The 15,840-nt window shown below is 32.1% G+C and overlaps 1 protein-coding gene across 3 annotated transcripts; it reads right to left on the bottom strand.

The window, feature by feature from the left end:
• Positions 1-646: 646 nt before the first annotated feature.
• spoon (A-kinase anchor protein spoonbill) lies at positions 647-12,448 on the bottom strand. Of its 3 annotated transcripts, none has more exons than XM_073088327.1 (8): positions 12,273-12,448; positions 10,314-11,173; positions 9,999-10,239; positions 9,737-9,876; positions 8,241-8,418; positions 6,690-6,908; positions 5,108-5,241; positions 647-2,500 (listed from the first exon to the last, which is right to left on the bottom strand). In XM_073088327.1, the coding sequence occupies exons 2-8, from the start codon at positions 11,145-11,147 to the stop codon at positions 2,429-2,431; spliced, it is 1,818 nt and encodes a 605-aa protein (XP_072944428.1). In that variant the 5' UTR covers positions 11,148-11,173; positions 12,273-12,448; the 3' UTR covers positions 647-2,428. The 3 variants fall into 3 exon arrangements, with proteins under 3 accessions (XP_072944428.1, XP_072944430.1, XP_072944429.1); XM_073088329.1 differs by having other exon boundaries at positions 8,241-8,412; XM_073088328.1 differs by lacking the exon at positions 12,273-12,448 and adding an exon at positions 11,709-12,124.
• Between the last annotated feature and the right edge of the window lie 3,392 nt (positions 12,449-15,840).

Genomic DNA, 15,840 nt, shown 5'->3' with positions numbered 1-15,840 from the left:
TTTGACTTAGATACATCAGTGTTTTGATCCTGGAGACAGGCAAAAAATATAATTATAATAAAATAGATTGTGTAACGAACGTAAATAGCAAAAAAATAAGAATACGTCACAAATCGAACCCACCATATTTTTTGCTAACTTTTTTAGCTTACTTAGCTAATTGTAAATTCAATGGAAAATTTCCATCTAACCTGTTTTTTCTTTTTCAGAAGTTATAAGTAAGTCGTTTTACTTATGAATTCATTAAACAACAGTAATTTAAAATAGATGGGTCGTGGATTTCGTAATTATGAATTATGCTGAAATTAATAACCACCCGAAAGAATCATTTGTTTTTCTTCGGGGAAAAATACATTCGGCACTATTATGCTTAAGCATCTTCAAACTCATACTTTCAAAAGTACATCGATTTATTGATAGATTAGACACAAAGGGAGAAAGAAAAATTAATCTGATCTAGTAAACATTCACCTCTGTGTTTCATTCTGAACTTAGTTTAATTCTTTCTTTGTTTTGCTTGGAAATAATGAATGTTCTATAACTATATTTCCCATCCAGCGAAGAAATAATTATTTTTAAATGTGTAACTGTGGAAGGCAAAGGAAAAAGGTAACAGGATAATTTTATAAAATAGTAAGATAAAATGTATTTTTTTAACGATAATTTATTGATTTAACCGCAAATATATTAGTTTATATACAGTAGGGACGTTAACAAAATGCAAACTGAGAGCCAGCTACATACATATTTATCATACTAAGTTTTTCATACTCATACCAGCTTTTCAAGTAAGTGAACTCTGGAAATGAACAATGTCGACTTGATGCATCAAAATAATACATGTAGTAACTAGTCAGCAAATAACGCCTCTAAAACTACCAAAAAGAAGTCTAGTTCATAGCTTACAAAGTTCACACTACGCATTATGCATACAAATCAAATCACTAAAACAAACACTTAAATTTCAACATAATAAAATACTGAATTTATTTTACGAACACGAATTTTTTTAATTGCTTTTAGTATCTACTTAAACTTTCTAGTATGTACATTATTAATTATACTAAAAGTCAGGAATATCGACATGCTCATTATAACTCAAACGTTCCATCAAAAATTTGGCAGCAAGTTGTTCGAATTTGTGGAGAGTGACATGATGTTATCGCAAATTCTGTGAAGGAATTGCAGCGTTAATACTACAAAAGTAAAGTTTATGTATTGGATTTAATCAGTTCACACGAACAATTGTAATACAACTCTGAATAAAGATTTCAGTAGCATATGTCACTCTGCTTTATAAATGTTTTTCGGGATGAACATTGCTGTTAGTCCACAATTATTGCAATCATAAGTATAAAAATGTCAATTCACACCGGAACACCTTTTTCTATTACTAGCAACCACACATATTGTACTTTAGTATTTTACACATGTAAGTAATTTACAATAATTCTACATAATTACATTAACAGTCCATTTTTCTTAATAAATTAGCGAAAAAATATATGTTTGCCACTGTCTCTATGAGTATATTGCAATAACAGGCACTAGAATCACCAAAATGAATTGGAAGTATACAGTTTGCATGATCTACTTGTATGTGAATATAGTTGTGTTTATTAAAACGAAGTTATGGAAGATTTTTGTTTAAAATTCGTATTAAAGGCACTTTCTTGGGGCGAAATTGCCACAATATAAAGAACGACGGATTAACATAATATACATAATAATGTGAACAATCAAAGTATGAGGTAAATCAAATAAATTTGTGCTCTAATTAATATTGACAAAAAAATGCAGGAGGCAGTGCTATCATATGATATATGTATTATAATGAGCATCCTGACCGTAACGTACAGACTACATAATGATCGCTATTGAATAAAAAATTTAAGATGAAGGACTTACACAATCGCCAAATAATAAACCTTAAAATCTACGAGACGTAATTTGTCGAACCTATGAATGATTATAGTCGTTTCATAAGCGTATATTATTTTATATGTTTAAGTTGTGGGAGTTCAAACGCGAAAAGAATCAACGGTAAAATCGTAACCACAATACGGTTACTCCATTGTGTCACTATAAAAGTGTATGTCAATGTATAAACCGCTTATAAAACATGTTCTTGTACCAAACAAGTCAACACATAAAATAGATACCATAAAAATAAGTTTTTATATAGGGTATATTCCAGGGAACAACAAATAACTGAAAGGAGATCCCGGAACGGAGTGTTTTATTAGCTACAAGTGCCACTTTGCAAAAGGAACGCAAGAGAGACTAAAAAGTACGCAACTCATAATGCAAGACTGCTTTTCTTTCTCTAGCTAGTTATTCATAAGTGATTTTGTGAGTTGATCGAAATGCAATCCCATATTATTAGTTGTCGTCAATGAAGAATTGAACGTCAAAGTAGCGGAGCCGCTCACGAGTCCGCCGGTACGTCCCACTCCGCTAGTCCGCGGTCCACCAGCTCTCTGTTTAGGAATATCACTTGCTGAAAAGTAAAAAAATATACACATTTTACTATATTTTGCTTCATATAATATTTAAGGAATATTATCTAAAAAATAAACTAATGTTTATCAAAGATATTATAGAAGATTTCTATAGCATTGTGTTTCACCTGTGATGATAAATGTAAAGGTGTTATTAATAAATAGACAAAATCAAAAACCCGCTGTATAGTTGTATAAGTGCCGGAACTCACGACGTAGATGAATAAACAGGTCTATAAATTACTTTTTGTGTAATTCAAGGTTCTGAGTTCAATATCCGATATGGAAAATTATAATTGTATAACTTTAAAATCTTTTGCGGTATTCTGACCTCAATTGTATCAGAAAACATTAATTTGCCAAACCAACAAATACGCAATGAGTAGAAAAACATTAATATTGCTTAGTTGACTACTCAGTTTAATAAATATATTTGTTTGACCGATATCTGAAGAGCTTCCGTATTTTATTCTATTTTATTTGAGTAATGTTTCATTTACAGTGCAAGTATGAAATAGGAATGCAGAAATGAGGGTGCTACATCTATAGATTTTAATTTTTAGCAGACATCAAAAACGTCCGGATGGAAGATTTAATATAGATATACTTTTAGATGTAAAAACCACAAAAAATTTAATGTCAAAACTAAGACGATGTATAAACATAACATATAACTTGCAACAATATTTGTTAAACCCTGATTTTATATCCAAATTCCAAGGTTTCACTTCAACGCCGAAAAATGTTTACATTTCACAAATATTCAATGTCAACTTACTTCATGTGAGAGTATACTAATGACCAAGATTAAAAAGTTAACATTTTTTTACGAATATTATTATTTTTTTGCAGTTTAAGCAGATTTAATGATATTGGCAAAAACAAGTATGACAAGTTTAACGCACAAAGAACATGACCTAAATTATTATTAATGATGTAATAAGAAAACCGGTTTGACGGGTATTCGAGTCTAACAGTAACTATGTATTAAGTTATATTTTAACAATTGATGGAAAGATTTTATAAAAACTTAATTTTTTTTAGTCAGTCGGCATTGGAAACTTTAGAATTAAATTAAATAACAATTTAGAAATCAATTAAGAATACGTACGCAACTATAATTATTTATGGTAACAACTAATAAGTATTGTGAAGAACATAACAGTTCTTAGAATGAAATGAAATCAAAATTTCCAAAATTAATTCAATCAAACATTTACTTGTATGCTCATTTCATTAAAATTGTACTGTACTAAAATACGAAAGCGTTTTTTTTTAAATAATATAAATATCTTTATATCTTATATATACAATTCTCGTGTCACAATGTTAGTTCCCGTACTCCTCCGAAACGGCTTTATCGATTTTCACCAAATTTTATATGCATATTCAGTAGGTCTGAGAATCGGCTATCTATTTTTCATACCCCTAAGTGATAAGGGTTGTTCACGCTTAACATTTTTTTATTTATATCAGCTAGCAGCTTCGGGTCAGCTAGGCTTTATATAAATATCTTTAGTCTGCTCATCAATAACTTAAACATCAACTCCTTTTGAATTAAATTAGAGTATTTGAAGTAATCGAGAAAATGTACATTTTGTAACTTCTTAAAGTCGACAGCGTGTGCTGCAGTCACTTGGGTTATATATGTTATATCTAGTTTCTGCATATAAAAATAAAATTTCATAGTATACATTCCTATGATTTTCACATAGGATTTTTTTTTAATCTTCAATTGAATCGTAAGTTTTTATTTACCTCATATTAGCATGAATACACACAAAACTATTATAACATTATATTACACTTAAATGTCATTCATATTTATAAAAAAAAATTATGGTCAGTCAGAGCATGGTCGTTAAGTGGGTGCAATAAAACAGATTAGAAAATATAAGACAGGGGTTTGAAATTCGCCTTTTCAGTCTCTCAGTATTTATCTTAGTTATGCGACTATTATCAAAATCAACTATTACTAGCTTTAACGGCGAAGAAAAACATCGTAAGGTCACTTACAGGTTTACTTAAAATGCTGGCTAAGTGCAAATTGGTAGACCTCTACACACCTTTGAGAACTTTTTAAATGAACCCTCAAGTCACTGGGGCACGTAGATTATCCTCACAATGTTTATCATTGATGATGATGGATATTAAATACGGAGATAGTTTAAAAAAGTGTTGGAGTGCCTAAGATTTAAACCTCAGACTTTTTATTGAGAGGTAGAAATTGAAACCACTATTCTATCACTGCTACATTTGCTCCAGTCTTTTAAAAATGGCAATAGAATGTGTACACTATCACTGCAGCATTTCATCATAGTCATAGAACAAAGACGTATTTGACAAAAATGCGAAATTCACTTTCTATCATATTTGGATAATATATTGTGTAAACAGAATTACTGCATTACAGAAAAAATCTATGTATTTTAGTTTTCAAATTAATCAGTCCGTGTAACAGATTTGAAATGCGCTCATAGTAAAATGACATTTGTGAATAACTTGAAATGGCTACCCTGTAAAGTTATACTTATTTGTTAATCCAATTTTGTTCTACGACTATGACGATATTACAACAATAGCAATAGAATATGTACGGTTGTTACCTGCGGGTGCAATGTGAGGTAGAGGTGCACGAGCGGCAGGCCCGCCTCGTCGTAGCCGGCCACCTGCGCGTGCAGCAGCTGCCCCGCCGTCAGCCCCGCCATGATGCGCAGCGCCTCGCCGCTCCAATCCGCCTCTGTACACACACTACTCTTTAGCATTGCTGGCTACTACTGTATGTGGATTAGGGGATTATACGGGGATAGGTGTGGTCTGAGGTTAAGCACATATTTAAATTATCAATTTAGATTTGTCTTTCCAATCGCGCGAGGGCGTTATGAGTACAGAAACCTACTATGTTATACTATAAAAGCAGACTGATTAGTGATTACAAACATATTTTTAAATTATGAGACACGTAAACGGGCATACAGTCCACATGTGGGCACTGACGACTATGAACATGTGGTGACGGGAGATCATGGGCCTGTCTTAATTCTATCTGAGATTACACATAAAAGAACTACAATAACACAAAGCGGGACTTCATGTCAACAGGGAAAACCAGTAAGATGAGTGAAATAAACATTTTGTTAAATTCTTGATCAACATTATAACTACAACAACTAAGAATAAAGAGATATTGATAATTAATAAAGAGATATTGCAAATCAATCACTTACTAAAGTCAAAAATGTAAACAAAGGTGTTGACCTATCAAGAAAATACATTTGAAATGGTAGTTTCTTATTTTTGACGATATTAAAGTAATACAACAATAATAAAATAATAATTTAAATAAATTAAGAATCCTAATTATGAATCAGACTATCGATGACTTCAAATTTTCATGATTACATGTGATTGTCCTAAAGCATATATAATACATGCAATGCACACACACTTACATACTATTAAACATAAAACCGGAAAATAGCTTTGTCAATAATTATGAGGTAATATTATAAAATACATTTTGAAACAATTATTTCTTAGTAATTACGCATAAAACTTGCCTAATATGAATCATAAACATTTTCCTGTGTTACAGTTATAATAATAACCATTTCTAACACAAATTTATATTGGAATTTCTTTTTATTATATTTCCGTGTAAAACGCATTCCACGCAAAACATTGTTAGTTCCGCCTAAAAATAAATATTAGTAACATCATCTGTAGGTGAAAAAATCTTTAGCGACAATTCAAGGCTAGGTAATGACAGTTATTTTCGTAACAAAAAACGTTTCCGTTATTGTCGCAAATAACTTCTGTTAGTAAAAATATATATTTTTTTTAAATTAATGTCACATTTGAACATTAAGAGACATATGAGACTATAGATGCTTTATTTAATAAGTATTATGTAAATATGCACTTTATTAAATATTTTTAAAACTCAAGCATTTTTAAATGAATTAATAAAAACTGTATGAATCTGTACGGAGATTGCTGACTCATATGTATAAGAAAAACAATTTAAATGGATCAGCAAGAAAATTGTAACAATTTACCACAATAATGTAGGGTTATGATTACATTAAGTTAAAATAATATTGTTAACTTTGTTATGATATTTTTAACTTAACACAAACACATCAATAAAAAAGCCTATTGTAAAACCTTAATAATCCGAAAATTTACCATTATTTGCGGGTTTGACAAAAGCCAAAAGGGCTTCCGTAGCCTGGAAGGGCAGAGTCATGAAATCTTGACGAATCTGCTTGAGCTGGTCGTTGTCCACAGTGAGGTAGCCCCCGAAGTCGACCAGCTTCACAACAGACGTGTCATTCTCCTCCGATGTCGATATCACTTGCGCGCGGTACCAGTTGTTCTCAGTCGGAGCCGCGCAGATCGACCCCTCTGTTGATACAAAATAAATAAATTATTATGACATGTGTTTATATCGACACACTGGTTCTTTATAGAAGAAGTGTGTAGCGTTGCTGTTTCCTGACTTTTATAAGCTTTTGTAAGGACTTGGAACAAATAATGTACAAAGAATTGCAACTACATAATTTGTTAGCTGCGCACACGTGCGTCCTGTCCCGCACTGCGACTTGCATCCTATCGTTTTATAAACGAATTCTGCGCGGACGGGACGTACGGCAGGCGTACATGAGCAGGACAGGTAAAGACCTTGGTTGGAAAATAATATTAGATCAATTTAAATTGGAAGGCCCACGAACTTTGTTTACGGCGTCTACTCAATATGATATGGATTGCATGCATGTGTATATTCATCTAACATGATAAATAATCTTATTACTATTACCTTTAACATATCACATGTAGTTAATAGAGTTATTCTTAATATAAGACTTGATACCAAGTATATTGTAATGCACATAATTGATTCCAAAAAAACATCAGTTGAAGTAATTACCTCTATTCCAAATAAATTAAATTACATTGTATCCTGGTAAATGTGTGCTACAATTTATATTGGATATGAATAGCAATCAAATGGAATTGTTTAAATTTTGATAACATTATTAGATTTCAATTAAATTAAATTTAAAACAGTTTTAAGTCATTCTATGCTATATAAAATGAATTTATCATTTAGTTGTTATTAAATAATAGGTGACATTATTCTATTGAGTAGTACAAATAGCTGTAAAAAATTTAGTATTAGCAACAAGCAAGTAGTCTACACGAACCGAGTCGCGGGCACAGCTACTGACCAATAAGAGCATGATTTTTTTTAATATGCAGTAACTATTATAAGGATCAGTAGATTTATTATATGAATATTTCGATGTATATTTTGGCATCTTTTGCTTCTAATGTAATAGTGATAACCAATTCACTTATTATGTAATTGTGCTGGCTGCCAAGATCGGTTGCTAACTTTTGAGATATTATAAAGCTGCCAAACTTAGATTATATATTTATAACTCACATACAATGAGATTAAAAACAATGTGGTTTAAGAAAACTTTGTTTATGATGCACAATCATTTTAAGGAATAACAGTTGCATGTAATGTTGTATACATACATATACTTAATCCCCGAGAACGATTACAAAGTCACGTCGGACGATGATGTAGTTATTTTATAACGGTATAAAAACAAAACGATATAAATTATTACTACTGACAATCTATAACAATACGCGTTGGGTAATAAAGTAAATGTCCAGTGCTGAACGCGTTGCGACAGATCGTAAGAGACATTACACCTCACTCACCTTTCACTGGGCGTGGCAAGGACGGGACATCCGGATTCTGGTACGTGGCGGCCATGAGGCGGTGCAGCGCGTGCAGCGAGGGGAAGGTGGGGTGCAGCGGCTGCTGCAGGAAGAAGTGGCCCGCGCTCACCAGGCACGTCATTATCGTGTCGTTGTTCACGGATTCCACTAGCTGCAACTGATGATATTAGGTTCATGTTGTGGGTTGTTGCTCACATTTTATCGAGTTGACAACTAAGTTCCCGATGCTAGATTTTGTAATTTAAACATTTCGCATGCCATCAAGCGTTTATAGCGTAAATCGTAATGTTGGAATTATTCGAAAGAGAATGTTTTGTTCTCTCGAAATTTATGATTTTATCTCTTCGAGTTCGAGAATTTAGGTTAATATTCAGGTTATAAAAATGGGATTTAAGTTGCTATGCGCGCAGTTTCGTTCAATACTCATGCGAAATTAACAATATCGTTGAAATACTTATTTGAATCAAAATCGAGTAATTTCTACTACAGTCTTGAAAATAATTTTAAACGTCGGAAACAATTTGTAAACAATAATGGACGAGAACATTACATTATATTATTAAGTAAACATTTTTTATTTTTGATTGAAAAATAATCCTTAAAAATGGCGGGAACTTGGTAGTATTTTTTCTTTAAATGGTGTTTTACGGCCTTGGCTTTTTGCCTTTCAGCCTCACTTTATTGTACTTTCATTATTATGTTTACACTAGGAAAGAAATACAGACAAGATACATCATGTGATCATAAGTCCCATTCTTGGCATATCATTTGATTATGTAACTTAAATGAATAAATTGTGATGAGTATTAATAAAAGACATTATGTGTATGTTTTTATTTAAATTAATATACACATAATAGTTATTACTCAAATTATTATTTTTTATTTTACTGTTATTGTTGTTACGTATGTAAAGAAACATTTAACCGTTTTATTCATAATCAAATCTATATTTAATATTTATACCTATAAGATAACCTAATTAAATACATTTATCTTTAATTTTATGTAAATTTCCTAAGTTGTGTTTCCCAATTTTTTATTTATTAATAACTGTATAGCAACAGGTTTAGTGTCAGGTGTTGAGCTAAATATTTGGAGTGAAAATGTAGCAAAAAGATTTAATATTTCTAAAATAATTTTCCTACTCTAATGATAAAATAATTGGACTAAATCAAGTCTATTCTTAATGCCCCTAATGTTTATTCTAATTCTCGGCTCGTCGTAATATTACCGCGATTTGTCGATCCACTCGCGAGTTTTATCGCGGAGTTAACAAAACTGTGACACTCGCCCGTTGACCACGGCCATAATGTCAAGGTAAAGCATGGCTCAAATTCGCTGGTTGAAATGATAATTTGTGTAGAATAACAATCATGGAAATCTTTTATATTGTGATCTTTGCAGCTAACTTTGTTACAATCAGCTATATTATATTAAAGTATAAAAAGGAAGTTAAAGGCATAAACACTTACTTGAATAAATTCTGGTATTAATGGAGCCATTCTTTGATATAAATCTGCACTAATTTCTTGAATTGTAAAATTTGGAAATCTTTTTTCTGGGAATTTTTCCTTAATCATTTCTAAAGCTGCCTCAATCTCGGTTTGAGTACCTGTGGATACGTAATTACAGTCAATTAATTAACTTTAAATGAACAACAATTAAGAAGTCATAAGAAATAATTATGAATTATAAATGCAAAACATTTTAAAGAAAATAATAAATATATTTTACCTTCAACTGCACAAATTTTCTGTTTAATAAAATCGGGATGTTTTCTTACATATACACTTGCACCAGTCTTTGCTTTAATTTGAGTTACAAACGAACCATATTTTCCTATAAGAAGACCAACTAGGGTCTGAGGTATTAAGAATTGATGTATTCTTAAAGCAGTCTCGGACGGGACCATATTTAAATTAGCAGGAGGAGGGCTTGCCGCCTCCGAGCACCCCTTTCCACTGTCGCTAGAACCCTAAAAAATATTAAGGTTTAAATTATACATGAATTGTGTATTACAGAATCAAACTTTTAGATGATGCTACATACCTCACTGTGATTGTCTGAAAAATGACACATTGAGGGACTAGCAAGCATGGGATCCACTGGACTATGGTTTGCCGAATCCCTCTCTGAAATTCTTCTAGACTGTGGAGCAGAATATCTGTCTCCACTATCACTTGATTGACTGCTCTCACTAGGCTCATTAACTACACCATTATTAACATTTAACTCCTCAGTTTCAGCCACTGTGCTCTCTTCAGTAGGGATACTTTCAGAAGCAACAGTGTCCAACTTCATACTCCCTGCTTGAGATACATCCTTATTATTGTCATCAGTTATTGTTTCATTTGCCATTGTATTATCAATAACATTAACTTCATCAGCCTTCAACAAACACACAGCAACATTCTGATCACAAACTTTCACATCACTTTTAGGTGGTGAAAATAAATTACATTGCATATTTTTGTTAACAAAAGAAGGCTCCTTATTGCAGTGTGTAATAAAAGAATTTATGTTATAAGACATCTTCTTTTCCTTCTCTATTGACTTCTTTCTTATAATTTTTTCAATTTCTAAATCAACTTCCTCATCAGTCAATTCCAACGGAGATGACCTCTGCGAGCCAGTACCTCTTGGAATTATATCAATGGGGGCAGATTTGATAACAGAACGCTCAGCTTTACCGATTGGCGAAGTTTTCTTTATTTCCACTTCAGCATTCAAGGCCTCAGCTAATTCTTCTTTTAAACTTTTTATCTTTTCTCTTCCCCCAGGGTCAGATTTTGCATATTCCCTTTTTTTCTTGAACCAAAAAATACCCAGCAGAACTGCTATTGACGGCACTGACCACATAAGCAATTGACGACAGGGTGCCATTGCAATGAGCCACTTTTACAAACAAACTAAAACAAAAGTAAATTCATGTAAATATCATAATTTTAATAAACTGGTCATTTACACCCTGAATTACGGAAAATCTAATATATTAAAATGTATATGATAACAAATATCATAGCACCTTTGTTTTAATATTAAGCCAATATAAATTTATATTGTATGTGTTACTCTGAATTTAATAGCTTTATTTATTCTTATTATTTTAAGAATATAATATTAAATAAAATCGCTAAAATCACTACATTTTTCTTTCAAAATTTATTGTTTGTCAATCATGTCTTTCTTCTAACAGACAGTGTTCAATCTTTAACCTCATTTTGGCCAACTGTTATCGATAAAAAATCGAGGTTATATATATTAACATGTTTTATCAAAGTATTAAATCTATTCACAATAGAATTGAACTCATAGCATATGTTGTGCCACGTGAACTCTATTTATAATAATGCTATGCGTAATTTACACACCGATGTAACTAAATAGAAATCACGTGTTCAGTCATAACAAAAATAAGGCCGGAACCATGTTCCGTATACTTACCACGTCGTTGAATACCATTGTCATTATTAGCGTATTATAACATAAACAAGTAAAAATAATTATATTCTTGAGTTTAAACTATACTATTACAATATGGTTAACAAATAAAACCGGCTAAATAAACACCATACGGAAGAACCTCGACACAACTCCGAAATTTCTAAATCACTAAAATGCCGCCTCGTATTATAATTCCAGCGTGACATTTATCAGACACGTATACACTACTTTCTCACTTCTCAGCCTTGCTGTGAATACAACAACCATGTGCTTCTGGTTTTTTAACACGCAAACGTATTACGTTGCTGGTGAGGGTCACGAGCAGTGTGGAAACCTTCACGGGCAACACGTAAGCATGTATGAAATTATAAAATGAAAGGTTACGCAATTATAGACATGTCTAAATTATGTTATATGTGTGACAATCGATATCTCTATTTTTGTAACTCAATTATTTACCTAAGTAATCATGTAATGGCATCGTCAATCTGTTCTAGTTTTGATCGGAACCCGTGATCCAAATCTGGAATTTCTCGCCGGTAAATGTTAATCTGATATACTTACTTTAATAAATCACCCAGAATATTTTCACTATTAAGTAAAGAAAAATTAAGCCAAGTCAAAAGATAATTTAACCGATTTATATTACTAACAATTTTCGCTAAACCCGAAAATCCAACGATCCACGTGCTCACAATGTTTTCTACCGAAGCACAACAAAATTCAATATGGCGGTTGCACAAGTTTAAAACTGGCAACATTACATAAAATCTTCCATAGATCCAATACCACAGTAAACTTTTTTTTAACTAAGGTTACTATACTGCGATTCAATCAAGACATCCAACATGTACAACGCAAAATAAAATATAATAATTATTATTTAATCTAATAACTCAACAATGCTCCTTTCGCTCTGCAAAAAAAAAAAATATCCAATCGTTCACTTTTTACTAGCAAAACGACAACGTTTTTTTAATTTAACATTTTTGTTATAAAATATCGATTACGCCCCAATCTCAACACTCGTATTTTATCGATAGCACCGTCGTATTTTATCCATGTACTCCGTACTAAAGAGATATCAGGGAATTTTATTACAGAGGCCTAAAAAGCGCAATATAACTATAACGCCTATTACTTTTCACGTTTAAATTAAGAAATCTGACATCAACTATTATGTGTATTTGTATTTTTGATAGAAATAAGGTATATAATAACCTATATTTGCGTTTTTTGGACCCGCAGAAACCCGCTGAAGTTAGAAAGAGACTCGTACCCAGCAATAGAACAATAATGAATTGACGACGACCTCACCTATCCACTTTATTGTCTCCAGTACATTTATCCACACACATCCAAACACACCCCGGAACCTATTCATAGTTTGTTCAAACGTGACTGAAAATACCAGGTATGAACTGGTATTTGACTCAGGTGATTAGGCAGGAAGTTAGGCAAACCCATAAAGCGGTAAAAAGGGGTTGAAAGTTTGTTTGAAAATCAGCCAATTCTGAAATATAGAACTCTTTTTGAACGTCAACAAACTTCTACTGCTTTTGCATGTGTTTCGTTATGCAGAGGAAATAGCGAAAGAAACTCCGTATCTGTACAAATTTATATCTTTTAAAAGTAGATATTATACAATTTTACATAGTGGTACATATAATTAATTATTTGTGGTGAACGGATTGTTTTGTATTGTGGTTATACGGAATGATATTATGTTCACCAAGCGAAAAAATCTCTTTATAAATTATAACCTCTAACGGCTTAAAATGGGGGTAGTTGAAAGTTTCTTTTTTATTTAATTTTATACTTAACGCTACTAATCTATGCTTAATTAACGCATACGAAACCGCGAGCTAATCCTCGTAGTACTATATAATAGTAACTAACTGATTTGTAAAATATGTGCCATCTGGCAACTCATTAAATTGAAATGTCCAATTAGGGTATATTTGATAGTGCTTCACACTACCGAATACTACCGATATACATATCGATAATATTATACAATATCAATAGTTTTCTCACATGAGCTGATATCGATAGTCTTGTTATCGACCCGCAAAAGATTTAATCGTTTACTGGACTGTACAGTTTATTCAAAATGATATTGTATCGATTCAAATTCATTGGATCGAATGGGTATCAAATCAAGTATTTGAGAGAAAATATTCATATTCAGTAGTCACAGTTCAGTATATTATGCAAATGGAATGTGAATGTGGTATATTTGTTCCCTGAATCCCTAATAGAACTCTGACTCGGAGTAATTACGATTTTTAGCACTTTATTACCTATTGAAATCAGTGATTGCAATAGGTAAAGTGCAGTTCAATAGGTATGATACTATGATTTCAAATCACTGAAGGGTGAGATGGGTTCGTTTAGGTTATAGAAAGTACACATTGATGCAACTACCATGATTGAACTGAACGTAGCATAGCTTATTTTGAACATGCTACCAATAAGTTATGATACACTAACGCCACAGGGTTATAAGCGGTTCGTGAAACTTATATAATTAATGAAGTATAAGTAATTAGACGGCCACCTACAGTAGGAAAGTTTATCTTAAACCTGAACTCATACTAATCTATGCCTGAACTTATCCGGAACTGGAATAAGATCAATTCAAAATACGACAAAAGATATTCTCAAGAGTATGTAAAGTCTACCAATCAACGCTGCTAGCATGGTATACTATGGGCCAAAGAGTATAGTAGCCTAAATAGGCTGTACTGGCTGTAAAATTCATAAATATTTTTATATTTTATGAATTTTATAGAAATTGATTGGCATAAAATAATCATACTTTGACCGTCTAGCGGACAAAGGGGGAGGGCGGGGCGGAAGGGGCGATCCGCCCCGAGACCCCCAAACACGGTTCCTATCAACGAAAAAAAAGATCATCAAAATAAATTAATAAACCCATCAATGACGAATGACTTTTCGGCGAATAAGTCTGTGACTTTTAGACGGACCTCCATTCAACTTTCCGCCCCAGGCCTCTCGACGACTGGTGTTAGCTGCTGTTTGTAATATTCCATTTACCTGATTGATACTGCAAAGTAAACAGGTTTTATTTATAATCCTTATACTTTGCTTTCTATTATCTCTGCTGCTGGCCTAATTTGATAAAACATCAATTATTGGAACAATACTTTATTTGAATAAACTTTTGAGGAAACAGCCATATCATTACAATTCAATCTTTATCATTTTGTTTATATATTAATATATAATCTATTATATATTAATGTATATTAATAAACAATCTTTATCATTTTTTTAACCGATTCATTGCGATGTCAAATTTTCAAACTTCTAGCTGTGGCGTTGAACAAAAATACCGTGACACTGCTGCCGTGCCAAGCGCCATACGATTAAATGACACGGCTCCTGTGTCTTCAGCCATGCGGAAAAGAAACCAGTGTTTTAGTCATTTTTACGTGATTCTAAGCCTAAAAACTCTTAGTTTACATTCGAAATCTAACGTGGACGGCAAGGAGCGTTGTTTCAAGTGTTAAAAAGGGGCAAAATAAGTGTATTTTTGGAAATGGAGGGTTAGTTGCTTTTTTAATACAGGTGTGCTAAACCTTTAGGTCTAAAAAAATTGTTTTGATTTTTCTCGTAACAAATTTCAAGTATTTTAAACTATGCAAATGAAAATTTACCAAGTTTGATTAAGTAGTTATTAGATATTGTCATGTAATGTAATAATAATCAAACTTAAGTAGTCAGTTACAATTATTATTGTCAGTATAAAATAACATTTTGCTAAATTCTGCCATTATATTCTGGTTATCTATTGTCTATTTATTGTTTAAGAATTACGGCGTAAGCGTAAATACATTCCCGAGACAGAAATTGAAACTCAATTCGACTATGATGACGAAATGTTTGAAAAGAATTCGCAAACATATTTAGAGGACTGGGAACACTCAGAACACTGGAAATCTATACAAAAGGATAGTTCTACGTGCATAGATAAATATAATATTTTAAAATAATTATACATCAAGCATAGGAACATTATTAATAACGTTTAAGAATTGTAGGTAGGAGCGATTTAATACAATTTGTGGAATATTTCAACGTATGACATGTTTGTGTGAACTGTTTG

This window comes from Epargyreus clarus, unplaced genomic scaffold (genome assembly GCF_041222505.1).
Source record: "Epargyreus clarus isolate Ecla_fem2 unplaced genomic scaffold, WU_Ecla_fem_2.2 ptg000026l, whole genome shotgun sequence".
Lineage (NCBI taxonomy): Eukaryota > Metazoa > Arthropoda > Insecta > Lepidoptera > Hesperiidae > Epargyreus > Epargyreus clarus.
This window is presented reverse-complemented; position numbering and strand designations above follow the sequence as displayed.